At 51.7% G+C, this 17,700-nt stretch overlaps 9 protein-coding genes across 9 annotated transcripts; 4 read left to right on the forward strand and 5 right to left on the reverse strand.

The window, feature by feature from the left end:
• Positions 1-498: 498 nt before the first annotated feature.
• On the reverse strand, positions 499-1,105 carry SCP_0503970 (hypothetical protein; the record flags this gene model as incomplete). Its single annotated transcript, XM_027758461.1, has 3 exons — positions 499-588; positions 650-720; positions 775-1,105. The coding sequence occupies 3 exons, from the start codon at positions 1,103-1,105 to the stop codon at positions 499-501; spliced, it is 492 nt and encodes a 163-aa protein (XP_027614262.1).
• A 743-nt stretch (positions 1,106-1,848) lies between these two features.
• On the reverse strand, positions 1,849-4,512 carry SCP_0503980 (predicted protein; the record flags this gene model as incomplete). Its single annotated transcript, XM_027758462.1, has 2 exons — positions 1,849-2,149; positions 2,222-4,512. The coding sequence occupies 2 exons, from the start codon at positions 4,510-4,512 to the stop codon at positions 1,849-1,851; spliced, it is 2,592 nt and encodes an 863-aa protein (XP_027614263.1).
• Positions 4,513-5,447: 935 nt separating this feature from the next.
• On the forward strand, positions 5,448-5,651 carry SCP_0503990 (hypothetical protein; the record flags this gene model as incomplete). Its single annotated transcript, XM_027758463.1, has 1 exon — positions 5,448-5,651. One exon carries the CDS (start codon positions 5,448-5,450, stop codon positions 5,649-5,651), a length of 204 nt encoding a protein of 67 aa, XP_027614264.1.
• Positions 5,652-5,960: 309 nt separating this feature from the next.
• SCP_0504000 (Putative amidase) lies at positions 5,961-7,933 on the reverse strand (the record flags this gene model as incomplete). Its single annotated transcript, XM_027758464.1, has 8 exons — positions 5,961-6,190; positions 6,253-6,437; positions 6,492-6,625; positions 6,690-7,051; positions 7,105-7,449; positions 7,499-7,516; positions 7,573-7,762; positions 7,841-7,933. The coding sequence occupies 8 exons, from the start codon at positions 7,931-7,933 to the stop codon at positions 5,961-5,963; spliced, it is 1,557 nt and encodes a 518-aa protein (XP_027614265.1).
• Positions 7,934-8,957: 1,024 nt separating this feature from the next.
• SCP_0504010 (hypothetical protein) lies at positions 8,958-9,393 on the forward strand (the record flags this gene model as incomplete). Its single annotated transcript, XM_027758465.1, has 3 exons — positions 8,958-9,001; positions 9,053-9,199; positions 9,252-9,393. The coding sequence occupies 3 exons, from the start codon at positions 8,958-8,960 to the stop codon at positions 9,391-9,393; spliced, it is 333 nt and encodes a 110-aa protein (XP_027614266.1).
• A 201-nt stretch (positions 9,394-9,594) lies between these two features.
• On the reverse strand, positions 9,595-11,288 carry SCP_0504020 ((R,R)-butanediol dehydrogenase; the record flags this gene model as incomplete). The annotated part of the gene is made up of 12 exons (XM_027758466.1): positions 9,595-9,617; positions 9,673-9,828; positions 9,879-10,180; positions 10,234-10,262; positions 10,316-10,419; positions 10,476-10,560; positions 10,618-10,702; positions 10,759-10,833; positions 10,889-11,000; positions 11,064-11,071; positions 11,137-11,144; positions 11,196-11,288. The coding sequence occupies 12 exons, from the start codon at positions 11,286-11,288 to the stop codon at positions 9,595-9,597; spliced, it is 1,080 nt and encodes a 359-aa protein (XP_027614267.1).
• A 1,069-nt stretch (positions 11,289-12,357) lies between these two features.
• Positions 12,358-12,928, forward strand: SCP_0504030 (MICOS complex subunit mic10; the record flags this gene model as incomplete). The annotated part of the gene is made up of 5 exons (XM_027758467.1): positions 12,358-12,414; positions 12,464-12,476; positions 12,552-12,573; positions 12,639-12,688; positions 12,795-12,928. The coding sequence occupies 5 exons, from the start codon at positions 12,358-12,360 to the stop codon at positions 12,926-12,928; spliced, it is 276 nt and encodes a 91-aa protein (XP_027614268.1).
• A 170-nt stretch (positions 12,929-13,098) lies between these two features.
• Positions 13,099-13,427, reverse strand: SCP_0504040 (hypothetical protein; the record flags this gene model as incomplete). The annotated part of the gene is made up of 2 exons (XM_027758468.1): positions 13,099-13,292; positions 13,349-13,427. The coding sequence occupies 2 exons, from the start codon at positions 13,425-13,427 to the stop codon at positions 13,099-13,101; spliced, it is 273 nt and encodes a 90-aa protein (XP_027614269.1).
• A 2,124-nt stretch (positions 13,428-15,551) lies between these two features.
• SCP_0504050 (hypothetical protein) lies at positions 15,552-16,103 on the forward strand (the record flags this gene model as incomplete). Its single annotated transcript, XM_027758469.1, has 2 exons — positions 15,552-15,855; positions 15,919-16,103. The coding sequence occupies 2 exons, from the start codon at positions 15,552-15,554 to the stop codon at positions 16,101-16,103; spliced, it is 489 nt and encodes a 162-aa protein (XP_027614270.1).
• Positions 16,104-17,700: the final 1,597 nt, after the last annotated feature.

Below are 17,700 nucleotides of genomic sequence, written 5' to 3' on the forward strand. Positions count from 1 at the left end.
CTCAAGATAGCATTGTGACACAGCTGTCACTTCAACTTGACTTCAGTGTCCTAAAATTGTAGCACAAGAGGAATTCGCGGAATCAGGTGTTCTCTATGCAAACATACATTTTGTTACTGGATTTCGTAGTCGGGGAGGGAGTAAAACCAAGGTCCTTTAGGTTGTTCTAAGGTAGATAAGCGACAGTAGGGTGAAGACGAAGTCAGGTAGATAGGGTGAGGAGTCAGATAACAATGCACGCGCCGCCCAAATGATTACACACGAACGAAGGTCGAACAACAACAGCACTCACTAGCTATCCAACAACGATAAGTCCAGAAAAGTGCTATAAAAATAAAGTCCAAGTGGGCGGTGCACATATCAGGGCCCGGGGGATCGGACCGGAGGGTATACGTGTAGTAGAAGTCCGTGTTGACATGGTGTGGCGAAGGGGTCGTCGCCTGCGTACGAGTTCGTCATGACGTGTAGGGTATGTCGTTGAGCACTGAACGAGAGACGTTATACGGTGGATTCCATAAGTCGCGATGGAGGTGTCGGTCGTGGCATCCCCGGAGCACGTCGTGGAAGACGGAGCGGTCTTCGTTGCGACTGTGCGAGACAGCCATGATATTAGAACTCAACGACATGTCAGAGGACTGCAGCTACTGACATGGCGTGACATGATAATCTTAGCCATGGATATGGGAGCGTAACCCTTTATATCGAATATGTGTGATACCGCTGAAAAAACCCGACTTTAGTGAAACGCTACGGTCGAAGATGAAGACTGCCCACCTGATCGTTGTCTGCTAACTTGCCAATTCATCCTCACAAGATCACCTCCACCTATATACCCTGAATAACCATTGTTTGTGGTTCGTTTCTCGTCTTCTCCGACAATCGAGCCCAGCGAAAACGACACAGGAAAGCCACTCCAATTCCACAGAGGTTTCCACGCCTCCGCGCTCATCAACTGAGAACCGACCTCCGCCTCGAACTTAGCGTCCAACCTATGCGACAGCCGATAAAGCGAGCCGGAACCGACACAGAGGACGGCAAGGATGGAAGTGAGGAAGGATAGCACGGAAACAACCTGGAGAACAGACAGCGACAGGATTTCGCACATCGTAACACCCTAAGCTGAGTATGTCTGTGCTGGACGAGTGAACCGGTGCTGCAGTCGTCGCACTAGCGGCCCCGACAGACGCAGTGAGAGCAGATATCGAGGAGAGGCGACGAAGGATGTCGAAACAAGGAAGCTGGGCTGGGATGGAGGTTGGTCCCTGAACGCCTCCCGTCGGCAAACCCCGCGAGCACGACTGTCGTCATGCATCATGTTGGCTGCAGAAATGCTCGTGTGCCCATCTTGTTTCGGGGATGAGTCTCTGTGTTTTGTCCGTGGTTACGTTGTGGGAGGTCATGTTTGTTTAGCTAGAATACAAGCTTAAGTGCAGCGCCAGCCGCTTCCGCAACGCCACTATGATCATACATATGTTCCTGGTCGACAGACGTTGATATCCTAGAATCGTCGTAATAAGGTGGGTGTTAAAAGCAAGCTTCGAGACTGCAGACTTTATATTCACTTCATTAATTGGCGTCTGAACGTCAAATTCATGGGTGAACGTCCGAGTCTTCTGCCAGGCATATCAGAGAGTCAGATATGCAAGTCAGTGGTGGAAGTTAATATGCAGTATATTGACACGGTACAGGATCAGAAGTACATCAATTATACATGCGCAAAATCTAAAAACACAACCAAGATCTTAGCACGACGACAGTCATTGCACAAGCGTGGGCCACGAAAAGATCTGAAGATACACAAAGCATGATGCATGATGACGAAAGGAGCGGACGAATGAATCACACCCTTCAGTAATCCCAGTCTGAGATCTGCAACTGCTCCCGAGCTTTCTGCGCCTCTTTGTCGACCATCTCGTGCCATGCACTCGACTTCCGTTGGCGCTTCTCTGAGTCGGGCTGAGGCCCGACGTAGTCTTTCCATGAGATCGCGCGCCCAAAATCAATGATGCGAAAGCTCGGGTTCTTCTTCGACCGTTTGTCGGGGGGTGCGGTGAGCGGCCCCGGCTGCATCAGCACGTTGCGCACATACATGGACTGCTGCACAAAATTCTCGTAGTGCAAACGAAGAATGAGGGAGTAGCACTCCGATCTAGACGTCCCACAAGACAAACAAGACAAGCCAGTCAGACGTGATCACTAGAACGTAGCAATAACGACACACCTCTCGTCCTCATTGAATTTGTGCGGTTCGATAGGGTCGCCGCACTCTTCCATGAGGAGAATGGGACTCCCGCAGCGCAGCCGCTTGTCGTGATACTCATCGTAACCTTCGTATTCCTCGTCTTCCCACTCGCCGTTGTCGCCCAATGGCACGTAATACCCATAGAACTTGGGTACCACGGGGCCAACCGGTACGGGATGCTTGACGGGCGTGACGAGGTTGTAACCACACCAATCCTGCATGAGGTGCTTCGGGAAGGCATCATACGACTTTGCCTCGTTCCGCAACTGGTTGTGAGCGGAAGCCAAATTGAGAGCTGTTTTCGCAGCAACAGTCACCTGCCCCGAGCGCGACCGCGCAGTCAGCGGCGCAGGGAGTGTCAGCGGAGCGCGTTGCACGAGCGAGTGGTTGCCGGCGCCCAGCTTATTCTTTTGCTTCAGGTACAGATGGCCAACGCGCTCCTCCTTATCCGCTTTCTTGTTTTTGCTCTCGGTCTCCTCTTCCTCTTCCTCTCCGTCTCCCTCTCCGTCTTCCTCTTCGTCTTTCTCCTCGTCTTCCTCCTCATCGTCCGGGGGGTCCCTATCAAACTTGGGAAAAATCCGTTTATACTTCCGCAATTCCTCGCGGTCCTCGCCGCCATTCGTCAACAGCTTGTGTACCATGAGCACGTCTGGGAAGAACTGCTCTGGAATGAACTCCTCGAGCTTAGGGAGATCCTTAGTAGAATAGAGCGCATTGTCCGAGGGAGGTGGTTTAGCCTTCCGTATTTCGTCGACCTTCTCCTCTAAGAGAGCAGAAGAAGCAGCGCCGCTTACAGACAGCTGCGTAATATCCTCCTTAGGAGCAGCGTCAACTACGGTCTCCGGAACGATGACTGGTGAATCTTGAGGGAGTACCACATCCGTCCCAGACTGATGGTCCGGTTTACTGTCCTCATCTACAGCGGCAGTGTCTGCAGCATCTTGGCCCGCTGCAGGGCCTTCAGGCTCGCTCTTCGGGGTATCATAGACCTGCATCGGGGCATCTGTCAAATCGGACTCCACTTGCAACGGGCTGGAAATGAGGGTAGAATCATCATCAGGGCTGTCCCCAACCGGCTTATCCTGCACATCTGATGCAACCCGCACCTCTGCGGGAGAGACGTCATCTATTTGCATCGGTGTGTCTTGAACGACAAGCGAGGTGCCGTTCAGCTCGGGCGACGTGAACACGCCGACCGACTCAATACCGGTTTCAATGACGCCATTCTCTTTATGAGCAACTGCGTTCTCTCCCTCCAGCATGGAGGCGCCGCCGCTTCTCATAGCCGCGTCTGTGCTCACCGCCGACACGGCATTCTGCTGAGGAGAGGAAGACGTTGCATTAGCGGTGTCGTTGTCTGTAGAGAGACCAGCTTGTGCAACGACAGCACTAGCCTCAGCCATATCGACATCCAGAGGAGGCTGTGGGACTGTAACTTCCTTTGCGTTTGGTGTGTCGACGTTGAAAGCGCGTCCAGCATGGCGACATGCACAACTATGGGATCCAGGGTGAAGGCATAAGCGTGGACCTAGAACGAGACGATGTACGGTGCCATCCACAGAGTTGACCTGCTCTGTCACTAGAACTTCCACAACACCCACCGCATCCGCGGCCTCGGCTCTTTTCACCCCGTTTTTGCCGTTTTGACCGGGTGGCACGATCAGGGAGATAGGCGATAGCAATTTACTATCGTGAGCGTATGCGAACCCATTGTGCAATTCAGGACTCCAGAGATGGGAGTAAGGAACGCCAAGGGGAGACATGACGGGGTTCTCGGAGTCGTTGGGTAGCAGGACATCCTTGTCGTCGGTATGATCAAACAGCGAGCCGCCGTGTGTGGCACAGCAGCAAGACTTCTCGTCATCCTCGTCATCCGAATCGTCCTCTAAAATGCGGTAACGTACGATGCCGTCGTCCTCATGGTCTGAGCCCTCGTCCATTGCGCTGAGCGGGGGGTCAAGCCACATTCTGGCACCCTTGCGCAGCTTGAGTACGGGCCACGGCTTGCGCAACCTCGGGCGTGGCTCGGGGGCCTCGAACTCTTCTTCGAGGTAGTTCTCATTGTACTCTTTGATCATACTCCGGGACCAAATCGTCATGAGGCCTACGTTCGGTATGCGCTCGATCCACATGAAGTCATCTATAGAGTGCGCCCAGATGAGGCCGTTGGGCGTGCGCATGCCCTTGGGCGGCGGTTTCGTGAGGAGGGGTCCATTCGGGGCTCTTGCCCATTGGTGGGTCACGATGCGAGTGCGTTCGAGGGAGAACATGGTGGTTAGTGAGGGAGATGGACGACGATAGGGAGGGCTCTAAGCATTCATGAAGATGGATGTGCCACAAACAAAACGTGGCCTTGGCCGTCAACAAGTTTGGACCAAAGCAAATTGGCAACACGCGGAAAGCGTGTATCAACGGAAAATGGGGACCCCTGAGGGGTCCCACAACCTCCAAAAATCCATACGGAAGCTCCTATATGTGTTTTAGTGGTATGAGTGAACATTCCTGCAGAGCTTCTAGGACTATAACAGGCGTACCCGCACAGAGTAGAAATTCGAAATACTGAGAATCAGACATCGTACCGTCGAAGAACTCGTCGTATTGAACAAAGAATTGTCACGATTGGACGGCACAATGGATAATCTCTATTCAAACCGTGCATGCGTGGAATTGCATTGTTCTTTGTTCCTTTGTCGAGTCAGAAGTGCTGAAACTAGACGACGCCTGCCATTTTTGGAAGGCAATCAAAATAGAAGTGTGACACATGCGTGACGCTGTGGCGTGGCGCTGACAGAGTCTTGTCACGTCCCTGCTCTTTCTCCCACTGGCAGCACACTCCAACTCTGGCTGTGAAGGCAACCTGTAATTTGGGTTCTTCCCCCAAAACGCGGACGGAGCACTTAGTATCTCTCATATCTGAGCTGCTCTGAGTTGCTTTGACCCCAGGTCAGAGCCTTTCTAACGCTCCCCGTGCACCTCTAAAGCCGCCGGCTTACGCCTCTTCACGATCTGGTACGAATTTTTCACGCTGTTCCTCCGCTTTTTTTAAAACCTCGTTGTAAGTTGTAATCGTTCATATTTACTCTTTGGAGTTACTCACAATTCGTACTTAGTCTCCAAAGCGCAGCTGCAAGCATCGTGCTACATACATCCAAAGTAACAGGCATTAGACTTATTCCCTGTCATCCCTCGTTGACTCCGCACCACGATGCGTTTCTCCTTCATCCTGAGTGTGCTCGCACTCTCTGCTGTCGGCGCGTCCGCTTTTCCGACGCCTCTACATCATCTAGCCTTCGCATCCTCATTAGCTGAAGATGTACCCCCGCGGGTCCCCGACAAGCAGCCTACTCCTCCTTCCGCTCCCGTTCAGCGCTCTCATACCTGGAGTCGTAGGACGAGAGCCCACCCATGATTACCCAGAGACTTTCGTCGTCTTCGACTACCATTATGTTATCGCTCTCAGACAATTCTAGTCATAGACAGTACATACTCATGGATTTTCTGCTTGTAATTCGTGTCTAGCTGCGCTATCCGCACGGAACTCTCGTACTGACCTGCTCCTTACTGCACACCTCTTATAGATGTATCCACTCACTGCGACAGCCTCTTCCTTCTATGCCGTACACTTGTAGCTCGTTTCACTCCTCATCTCTCGGACTCTAGGACTCTGATATTTGTACAATCTTGTACTGCCCGTACATCTACTTTAGATTTCTTTAGTCTACTTCCCAATCACGTCACCCAACTGTGTCTTTGGAATTGCTTCCGAGTATGCCAACTGCTTGAGCCGAGTCTTTGTCGCCTGTTCATAGGCGTACGCGTATTTGATCAGGCTGAATTCGCTGTACGCTGTCCCGAGGAATGAGATCCCGAACGGCATGTTCGGGCCTATGGCGCGCGTGGGCTTAGCATCGGAAAGGAGCACATCATGCGGCTGGAAGCCAAGGGGGACTGCAGGCGCATTGTGAGTTGCAGCGACTACAAACGCAGGGCTGGCTATTCATTATACTGACCAGTGATGACAGGATACGCTGCGATAGCGGCGGGCTTGGACGCGTCGCTCGTCGGGGAGATTATAGCGTCCAGGTTGTACTGTTTCAGTGCCCCGTCGATCCCGCCTGACCGTCCCATCGCCGTGTTTGCCGCGAGCGCGTCATAGAATGCCTGGTCTGGGGTCGTCTCATTCGACTTTATGAAGCTGCACCAAACGTGAGCACGACTGAGAAGATGTATAACTCCCTTAAAGACATACGTGGACTGATCCTTCCAGTATGGCTCTACCAACTCTATATCCGCGTGTTCCTTGTTGAAGGTGATCAAGTCGGAAAGATCCTTCACGCCGGTGGGCACCTCAACAAGCTGTGATATGTACTGCTTGACGTTAACCTAAGGGGTATAAATATAATATAAGCCATGACAGTGAGGATATGGAGCGGCGAGCACCACCAGCCTTGAAGTCCGTGCGGAGTACGATAGTCTCTCTCTGAGCGATAGCATCATTGTCGTACTCAGGGAACTCAGCAGGATCAATTATGGTTGCTCCCAATTCGCGGAAGACGTCCAAGGTCGCATTGAATGCCGCAATGATGTTGACATCCGCTTTCTCGAACAGCTTCCTGGGCACTCCGAGCCGCGCGCCTTTCAAGCCGTCTGCCTGGAGTGCCTGGATGTAATCCGGCGCAATTTCTAGTTGTGAGAGCGAGTAGCTGTCCAGAGGATCACGCCCGACGATGGAATTCAGGATGACCGCCGCGTCGGCGACGGTGCGACACATCGGCCCGATTGAGTCTTGATGCTCAGAGATAGGGATGACTGTGAGATCGAGCATGAGGCTGATCCGGTTAGACGGACGCTATTGCGCGCACCTCCTGCTCTGGAAGTGAGACCAACAGTGGGCTTAATGCCCACGATGTTGCAGTAGCTGCTGGGCGATATGATCGAGCCGTCTGTCTCCGACCCCAGAGAGCCCGCTGCCAACCCGATTGCTATTGCCACACCGCTCCCAGAGCTTGAACCGGAAGGATTACCGAGCGAGACGTACGGGCTGATACACTGTCCTCCGCGTCCTGAAAAGCCAGAAGGCACTTCGCCGCGCCAGTTCGCCCACTCTGAAAGACTTGCCTTGCCAAGAAGGATAGCACCTGCAGCCCTCAGCATGGCGGAGACAGTCGCATCGCGGGGAACGACGGAACCAAGTAGAGCATAAGAGCCTGCGACATTGTTTTAACACATCACAAATGAAAAACCCTGGATACAAACCTGCTGTGGTGTTCATTCCTACATCAATGCACGAGTTAATTCCTGGCAGCGTCGAAACACAATCAAGTACTTACCTTGGCTGTGAAGGGTTGCAATGTTGTCCTTCAGAAGTATCGGTATCCCATGAAGTGGTCCACGAGCACCGGATGTCTTTCTCTCATTATCCAAGACAGCAGCCTGCTCTAGCGCATTCGGAGTCGTCTCGATGACGGCATGCAAGGCGGGCCCCTTGAGATTGACTTCCTCTGTCCTCGCCAAGTATGCCTAGTAGTGGCATCGTTAATGAATGCGTCAAATTCATGCACGTGAATCAATCAACCACAGAATAATGCATGTACCCACGTTCACGAGATCGACGCTTGTGAAGATACCTTTCTCCAGACCATCTTGGAGCTCGGCAATGGACGCCTCATATAGATCGGGGTACTTGCCCATGCTCGGCTGTCGCAGCAGAGATGTCTGCAAACTATCTCACGATATCGGACAATGTGCAACTGAGCACCAGGGTAAGGGCAGTGAAGACAATGAACTGAAGATATATCCCAGCAGTCATCGAGTCGATGCCCCTCAAGGTTGCGGGACCGGAATATCATTGTCCAGCACGCGGACACGGTCCTTATCTCTGTGTGCTGATGCCCATTAGTTTGGTGCTTATTTTTGTGGAAGATGGCAGTAAATTGTTGGATAAGAATCGGGTTGTCGGAATGGCATTCCCTTTCAGCTCCAAATTTGGCGGGTGCGTTCGATAATTCTTACGCGCACACGTGACAAGAGGTGCCTTACCCTCATCATGTTTGCCTCTCGCTCGAACCGTGACTCGACTTCAATCTGAGCTAATTGGTAAGTGTTTGACGCCAGCTCACCATTCCAAATCGGATTCATCTTCCTTTTTGCCAGCATCATAGAGGATTTTTCTTAGCCCCACAATGACACCGAACGAATTACTTTTCGCGGTCAAAGGAAATATACCAGTCTCAGACCTCCGGACCCATGTGTGCTTCTACCAAATCCATCCTCGTCTCTCAGCATTGTACGGGTCAGATGAAGAGCAGGAGCTATTCTTCAAGTGTTCCTGTTGGTTCGCAGGGGTTGGGTTTTGCAGCTACTACGATGCCAATACCACAGATCTCTCGTGGAACCAGATTGCGTTCGAATGTATACGGAAAGATGGCTTCTGTCGAAGTCCAGACTGCGGAGGTACTCTACTAGAGAAGCATGGTGAGCACCGTATATAGCTCGATGATTGCACATCACCAATAATGCTTTCAGCCAAAATTTTGGAGAGACGATGAAATCCCGATGATGACTGCCCATCCGACATTAGGCGAAGAATCCACTCAGCTTGACGTGAACTCGATTATGAGCGGGATCGACTTCATCCGAAGAAAGGCGACGGGGCCGTGTGCATGCATATATTTTGGTCGCAGCAGCAAGACACCAGATAGAAAGATTTGGGCTCATGGTGTCACGGGTTTTGGACGTACAGAATACCATCTCGAAGCAGTAGGCGATGTTTTCTCCGCCACGAACGTCAGCTGATATTGCGATGCTCAGATTGGAGATCAACCTGCAGGTGTACGACGTTGCTGAATTTCTGGATAATTTTCTGTCTAGTGCTGAGAACGATGCCGAAATGCCTAACTGGAGCATCTCGAAGGCATTTAGTCGATTTCAAACCTTGCTCGGCCTACTAACCGTCTTGTGCGTAATTTCTGTTGTACTGTTAATATTGAGCTCTTGAACCCTCTCGCAGTGGATTTGATGGTATTGAGTATGAAGATATTTCTGACACCGGCCAATTATCCTCGATTTCTCTCAAGCTTCGAGATTTTAAAGATGGGAAGGATCCGGCACCCTTTGCAGCTTGGTCCGGCTCAGATATCGCTTACTTGTAATCTAATCGTGAACTTCGGTGGCAAATTGAACTCAAGAAATGAATTCCGGTGGATACGTTGTACCCTGTCTTCACAATCGACTCATACATCGCAGAACTTAGTGTATAAAATACCTACGTACGGCCGAGAGATCCGCTTTGCATACATACTACAGGTATAGCGCACCACGAGCAAGGTGTTGGCACTTGGGTTTAGAAGGCTTCAAGGGTGCACGAGAATTTTAACTGGGTGCAACCTCACAACTTAGTGAAAATCGCGTAAGTTGAACGCGCTGCTCACTCTGCGTATCTTTCTCGTGAATAAGGGCCAAGATTCCCTTCTCCACGACATCTTCGAAAGCGATCTTGCGCGTTATAAGAGCCTCAAGCCCCGTCAGCTTTCCGTCCGCCACGGCCCGGATAAGGTCGTTGTGCACTCGGTCACATCCGACCGCAGCTACGGTCACAGCTTAGCCGTACATGCGTGAATAGGCAAGTTACACTTACAACTGATCGTGACTTCCTTGTGAGTCATGGTGGTGAGGTCGATGACGGGCGACTTCTCCCAGATAGCGACGTTCGTGACATTTCCCCGCGGACGCGCCGCGACTATCGCAGTATCGATGCTCGCCTGAATGCCTGCGCAGTCGAACACGACGTCCGCACCCTGACCCTGCGTAGCGCGACGTGTCTCTGCAACCACATCGGTTGACGATGGATCGAACGCGATTGACGCGGAGAACTCGACGGCTGTTTCGCGGCGACGCGCAGCAGGCTCGGACACCCCGATCCATTGTGCGCCACGAGCCCTGAATTCGTGGGCTAAGTTCGTGTCCTGCACGTCGCATAACTGTCATCGCACCTCAGAACTTTGAGAAGTAGCAGCCCGATCTGCAAAACTTCCCGCTTAGAGCAAATATGGCACATCCAAACTGGACGCTCACTGGTCCCGCGCCGAGGATCAGCACATTATCCCCAGGCTTGAAGTTGGATCGGTTGATGGCATGCCAGACGATTGACAAGGGCTCCATTAAGGCGCCAACTTCCACTAGCAAGATAGATTCCTCAAAATCCTGCAACAATCACTGAAGAGAAAGAACGCACGGGGAATGCCAGCTGGTAGAACGTATACGAGGTTCTGCTTCACGGAGATGTATTCGGCCATGCCACCACCTCCGCCGCCAATGCCCTGAATATTTACCTATTCAACACGGCGGAGAGTGCGATCTACGAAGAGGGTGCTTACAATGAAAGTCAGATGCGGACAAACGTTCCTCGTTCCGGCCGTACAGGGGCCACAAGAGGGCTCCATGCACGACAGGACGGGTTCGCTAGGTGCGTAAAATTAATAATTCGCTTGATCTCCGAATTCAAAGCGCATAAGTACACAACGACATTTTGCCCTACCGCATACTTGTCAGAATCTACACCCGCACCCAGTTCGACAATTGTGCCGGATAATCTGGCCAACCGTATTATGGACGGCTAGGAAGGCGTGAAAAAGACGTGCAACCTACTCATGCCCCATCACAACCGGGAGAGTTTCGCCCGTCACATAGTTTGGTGTGATAAGAGTGGGAGTAATGGGGGGTAATAGCGCATGATACAAGTGCAAATCAGAGCCGCAAACTCTCGACAGCGTGAGCACAGGATCGGCAATACGCAATCAGTGCAGCAGGGAAGTATACATACTTCCGTTCCTGCCAGAGAAATTAGTCAGTTAGCGGACAGCCCGACCGATGGTTCAATATGGGTCGCAGCTCACCAAGCAACCTAAAGAATAGTCTCAATGGTCGTAGAAACGGTAGGAGATTCAAAACATACCTTGATCTTGATCTGCCCGTCTCCAGCCACCGGTTCCGGGATCTCCTCTACACGGACATCACCTGGTCCATGGTAACGCACGGCTCTCATCATCGTTCGTGGCGTTGGACCAAAAGCGAACAAAAATAGGGGAGCAGACACTGCTTTAAACGTGAAGCTTGAGGTAGCACATGGACACCGCTTGGGAATATTCTATGCCCAATGGACCATCATCGGAGAAAGAGAAAGAGTGACATGCCGGAGTACCCGCCGCCACCTCCTCGTGAGACTAAGATCGATAGGTTCATGAGAACGCTGTCAGACCGTTTTTAAGCCTGCGAGTACATTTCCACCGTTCACATGTACTCAGACCCGTGGCCGAATCATGAACGCCGCTGGATACGGCTACTGGCTCATTGGGCACTCCCGTGGATAAGCTGCTTTCACGTTACAGGCTCCAAGGTGAGAGGAGCTCCTCCCGGAAATAGGTGTACACTCTACCCGGCTTGCATGGACCCATGACTGCACATACGTTAAATCACTGAGAAGAGCCCCGGAAAAGAAACACAGACCCAATACATTGCTGTCCTTTCACTTGATGACAAGCAGCAAGAGATATGAACGCGAATCAGTTGGGAGCTAAAATACTCGCCAACGTAGCTTTGCTGCTAGCGAGATGAGTATATTGGCCGGCGTTCCTGACAATATGCCGCAATGAGGAAGGATCGACCACCGCATGAAGGGTGTTCGCCGGGAGATATATATGCACTGTGCGGATGCCAAGCAGTACGAGAATATCAACTGCAATAATTATGAATGCGACAGGTTTGAGACCTCCCAGTTTCTCATAATGCAGGAACATTCAGAGACTGTTTGCGGCGTCTAGAGCAAGTAATTGCATCAGGAAATATGCCTGTATAGTACTCAGCAGCCTATCTGAGTCTGGCCGAGACTCGATGAAGATGTTCACAATCGTGGCACTCACTATTCAGAGATATACCCCCGTGATACACCCGCGCAGAATTATGGGATACACGTTCAAGCCAAAGAAATATCCGCATTCATGATGTATCGGAGCAGAAAATGGGACCATGCGCGAGATGTGAGGATAATGCGAACTCGACGTCGACATTCGGAAAGCTTGGCGTCTATTTGGGCGTATTTTGCCACTCTCCGTCCCACCATGTCGTCAACATCCACGCCATCCAAGACGTCCAGCGAAAACATTGTTGCTCAGAAAGTACGTTCTGTAAGCTCCTGGGTGGTCTTATTACTTACGGGGTGCGCAGTATGACCGCTGCTGTAAGTGTCTTCCCGTGATAAACAATTCTGACAGACTCTAACCGCGGTGCGCATATCACGCATTGGACGTTAAAGTGGCGGATCTGCTTGTGAAGTCGTGCGTCTCTCTTCCTGCTTTCCAAATGCCTTTACCGTGCTGAGGCTACTCGTGTGACAATTTAGGGGTGTGGGCTTTAGCGCAGGCGTGATCGCGTCGGTCATCCTCTTCCGCAGTTCGTACTCTTCCATAATTTCCTTCCTTCACCCCCACCATCTTCCTATTTTATGCACCGTGCCTCCAGAGGGAAGGAAGGGAAGCTAATAGTTCTACATTGATAGGGCGGGCATGGCCCATCGCTCTCGGAACAGGCTTCGGGATGGGTGCGGCATATGCGGACTGCGACCGTTCCTTCAACCCTGCTCGGATACCCGGTACACGTATCATTCCCCACAGCGAGGCGGAGAACAAGTAAATGTTGGGGCGGGTCCGAGGCGAGGGCGATGGACACCGGTTATTCCGCAATATACCAACACAGACGATGGTATATGCCCTCGTTCGAGAAGACGTCCTCCGTATAGTATACATCTCATCCTTGCACTATTCCATGCGCTTTGGTGCTCCAAGACACGCATCTCAAAGCAGTTATGAGCGTGTTGTTGAGTCAGGAACATGTCCACTTTCTCCCCATATTGCTTCCTCGGTTTTCCGCTCTGCTCTCCACGTGGATCCCTGAGGCTCTCCCTTGATCTCCAGAATTTTCTTGTCTGACTGCGTAGGGTCTCCACGGGGAAATGTCCGTCGCGGTTGACCCAGAACAAGACGATTGTACAGCACCACTAAATGTGAACGATTTCTGTTAACTGCTCATCAACGGAAGAAACGTTAGACCTACGAGACGTTGCCCCAATGATCGGTACAGTGACTATGATGGTACGCAACCGCCGGGCAGTGGGTGACAGCCTCGCAGACATTACGGTTTTCGCGGTTATGCAGAGCAAGGGATATGCCGGCGGCAACTCGAAGGAACCTACCACGTGATGCGGCCATGTCACGAATTGACCACCACCACCACCACACCACCTGCAGTGTTGTACCAGCCTCCACTGGCCTTCCCGTAGCTGTTTAGAGACGTTCTAAAGCTAAATTTCGTCTCTAAATCACTCCGGCATGTCGGCCAATTGATCTCCGACGAGCCTGTGAACAAAGTGATACCTTTCTAAACCTTATATCTGGAAGGGGGGGTCGACCCCCTTCCAGATTCTAAACATCTCCCTAAACTATATTTTTGACCAAGGGGCATTCAGCTGAGCAGCCGGTGAAGGTATCTTCATGGTCGTCCTCCCCAAACTGGTAGCCGGGGTCCTTGATCAGAACTTTGAGATGCATTTTCACTCAACTCTCGTGGTACGAGCACTGTTCTACATATTTTGCCAATCGGGACAGGATCTGAACTAAGTATGAAGCATTCCATATTGCTGTGTAGTCATTACCTCGAATACCATAGTGGAAGCAGCTGCTGGCGAGGAGAGGCCGGTGAGGCAGCTCTCTTATCAGCAAGGTCCCAGATGATCTTATCAAGTCCCGAGATCTACAGTGAACGCGAACGCGTTCAAACGCGCTTCGCGTCTCATCCTCTCGTATCTTCGGTGTACTCTGCAAGTGTTGAAGAAAAAGTCCTTGATAACCTCTTCCAGCTGTCGGTACCATTACAAGGAGATGATGTATGGCGCCGCACGCAATGCGACCAAGAACTCGCCATGCACTAATGTACCCAGGCTTCACTGCCCACCGTGTCCAGTAACGACCTCCGGGCAGCGCCACACCATATGGAAGTACAACATCCCATATCATCTGACCTCCGAGCACACAACAGACGACGGCGACTTTCCTGCGATCCTGATACAGCTTATCGTCGACTCTTTCATCACTTCGCGCGAGGAGGGTTGGATGGAAATTGATGAAGTAACGACTCAGAATTGGCGAAAAGATAACATGATTCCGGATAGTGATGGTTTACTCGAGATGCAGGAGAATCTGAAGCGGGGTAGGGCGGCGTCGACACTGAGCGTAGGTCCTAAGAAGAACACTCGTAATTCTAGTAGTAGTAGGGTGAGGCGGCGGTGCGGCGTAGCCTCAACGATCTTATCTGTAGTCATAGCCGAATCTTATCATCAAGGTGGTGGTCCAACCTGTGTTCGGGGTCCTGCCTCTAACTTTCGAAACATGATTCCAAAAACTTTCACTCTGGTTGCCCCTTGTTTTCGACCTCTGCACCCTTGCAACCCCCATCGTTGCCTATCTTTGGTGTTCGGCATCACTTACATCATCTTGCCGTTGACGAGATTGTAGTTCTGTCGCAAGCCGGAAAGGTGGAGTACGAGCGGAATCAAGTCCGCGTGGGGTCTGAGATGCGATGAAGGAGAAGAGTCTATTCCAGAGGTATGAGGTGGGTAGCCCAAAAGCGTAGCTAGGAAAATGTCTATAGTCGCAATGATCGCTGGAAACGTGTCGGACTAAAATCGCACTGCCCTAAGGAGAACGCTGAAACGCGGAAATGCAAGACTGCCCAGAAAACGCACAAAATGCAAGACTGCCCAAAGACGCACTAACTGGATGGGATGGGAATGTGAACGAGTCTTTTCGCAAGCGTACCTTCCGGGACGGTGGTTTTCTCCCCGACCTCTTCCCCTGCCATCATACTTAACTGGTCCTGACCTTTCCTGCCCTCCCGATACTGCCCGCATCTGCTTAACAATCGCTCCACTGAATCACTGCCCATCACGCCATATCTCGCAATCCTGTCCCCCCATGCTCCTACTCATTCCGAGGGATCCTCCATCACCGAACCCGCCTGAGCGCCTAATAAGGACCCGCCCATCTCGGAGGCATCTCCCATCCTAAACTCAATCTCCCATCTATGGACGCCAGCATCATCCTTCGCACGCGGAAGCTCTTCTTCGCATTGAGATCTTTACCGAGCCCTTTGATCTGATCCTGTGGAAAGCATGGGCGGTCCGGATGCATGTCCTGCTGGTGAGGCCCCCACGGGCATATGATCCTTCGCCATCTGACCCTCACATGTCTCTCAGGTCTTTATGGTCCAAGCCCAGTCTGAAGCGGCCAGCGTGGGGATCATCCTACCCCTTCCGCGCGATATCCCTGTCCTGGCCCAAGTGGAAATACACCTGGCAACAGCTCACACTGTAGAAGGCGGTCGTCGGATGATACACCTGGCAACAGCTCGCACTGTAGAAGGCGGTCATTGGATGATACCCCGAATTGCAGATCACCTTCCTGCAGTCATTCCTCGTGGTTTGACTGCCCGCGTTCTGTATGATGACCCCGCTGTCCGTGAGGACTTTGGTTTAGGCCACCCGCCGGATGGTCTCCCTGACATTGGTGCGCAATCATCCTGTCCCTATTTTCCTGGAATCGTGTTCCTCAGCTTTTTATCGCCATCAGGAACCTTGCGCCTTTGGGTTGAGACATTGCGCAATGCGGCCCGCGAACTGTATGATGTCATGCGTGGAATCACTGGTAGATGCGAGCTGGCGGATGGTACCTTGAGGCGGTTGCGGATCGTAGTCGAGGAATTGGAAGTAGCGTTCAGGCTCGTAGCATGCCCTCCTCCGATAACCAGCTTCTAACTGTTGTCGGACTAGGGGTCGGTTGTGTAGCACCCTGTAGTATCTCCAAAATGTGAGACCGCTTCGCGGATGTGATTCTCACCTCAGCGCGCTCTGCGTCCCTTCACCGTTCGTCCTCTGACTGTCTAGAACTTGATTTAGTGATCATGGTCTCACGTCGTTATGGTCTTGCAAATCTTGCTGTTCCGACACAGTGGGGCATTTCATAGTCCGCTTTATGATTTAGAAACACTCTAAATCCTACGGGAAGGCATCCAAGTAGTCGGCGAATAGTCAGAGTTTTCACTTCCGGTGCACAGATTATGAACATGAACATGGCGGTGTGCTGGGGTCATTGATTCCATTATGTGGGAAAGGTGAAGGGAGATGTCGCAACTCGGCGGGAAGGCTCGGCGTAGACGACCGTGATATGCGTGCCCTCAAATGGACGAAACGTGGCTCCAGAGGATACAAAAGTGAGGTAAGAAAATGGAGTATACTGTCGATGGGTCGGATTCGATTGGCCCTGTGGGCGCTTGGTCACATCACACCCTGATTTCAAAATACTTACGTCAACTGGAGGCTTCCGTGAATAGGTAGCACTGCTTGTAAAATTTTTGTTACGCTCTAAGAAATTACTCTAATGGGTAATGCAATGTGGACTTCGGCTAACGGCAGCCTACTATCGATGACCCGGATGTGCCATAATATGGCACTTCTGGTCCCGCTACACACTACCTTTTCTGATTGTCTTCGGCACTTCAGAGACTGTTTCTGTAGCACATAGAACCCTAGAGACTATTTTTTCGGATTTTTTGGACTAGTGTTGAACATTTTGGAGACATGCCGAGGTGTGGCACCAGCCAAATACATTCTGGCAATCCCGGATTTCATGGGACCCAAGTGGGCCACATTTAATTCTGAAACTTTTACAGTATTAAAGTACAATGTATGAGAGCATCCTTAAATAATTTTGAGGCAATCAGTGCAGAGGATCAAACTGTAGAAAAAAGTATGGCACTTCTGGGCCACATGGCATATCCAGGTCACTGATAGTACCGTTGGTCGTTCTCTCCCAACAAGCACGGACAGTCGAAAGTGGCGGTGCCACACTTGAGTGCTCTGGCAGTCATTGTTAGACTGTGCGTCGCTGTCGCCGATGTTGCGCGGATGGTGTGCAGCCCGCGCCCAGCGGTGCCTGTGGACACGCGCTCCCGATGGCCTACGAACTCTCTAACGTGCCTTGTAATTGCAAACAAGGCTGGTAATAACCTGTACTACAATGCTTATCTTACTCATTGCTTGCAGCACTGGCTCCGGTTGCAGGGCTGGCAGTAGTGTTGTTGGCAAAACCTCGCCACCTCGCCGCGCCTGGCGTGGCAAATGGCGAGCGCCAGGTTGGCGCACTGACCCTGGATGGCAATACCTGGCGCAACTACGAGGGCACCTCCCCAAAAAGGAAGTACTTTGGCCAATTTCAGGGATAACCGACCTTTGCTGGGTGGCTAAATTTGGTGTTGAGGTCTCCAACCCCTAATATAGGGTCTGAATTAATTTTGCGCACCTCTATCTCGGCCTCCGGGCGATTTGGGGGCGAAATTTTTTGTTTCCTCGCGCA

This window comes from Sparassis crispa (assembly GCF_003851025.1).
Source record: "Sparassis crispa DNA, contig_000004F, whole genome shotgun sequence".
NCBI classification, from domain to species: Eukaryota; Fungi; Basidiomycota; class Agaricomycetes; order Polyporales; family Sparassidaceae; genus Sparassis; species Sparassis crispa.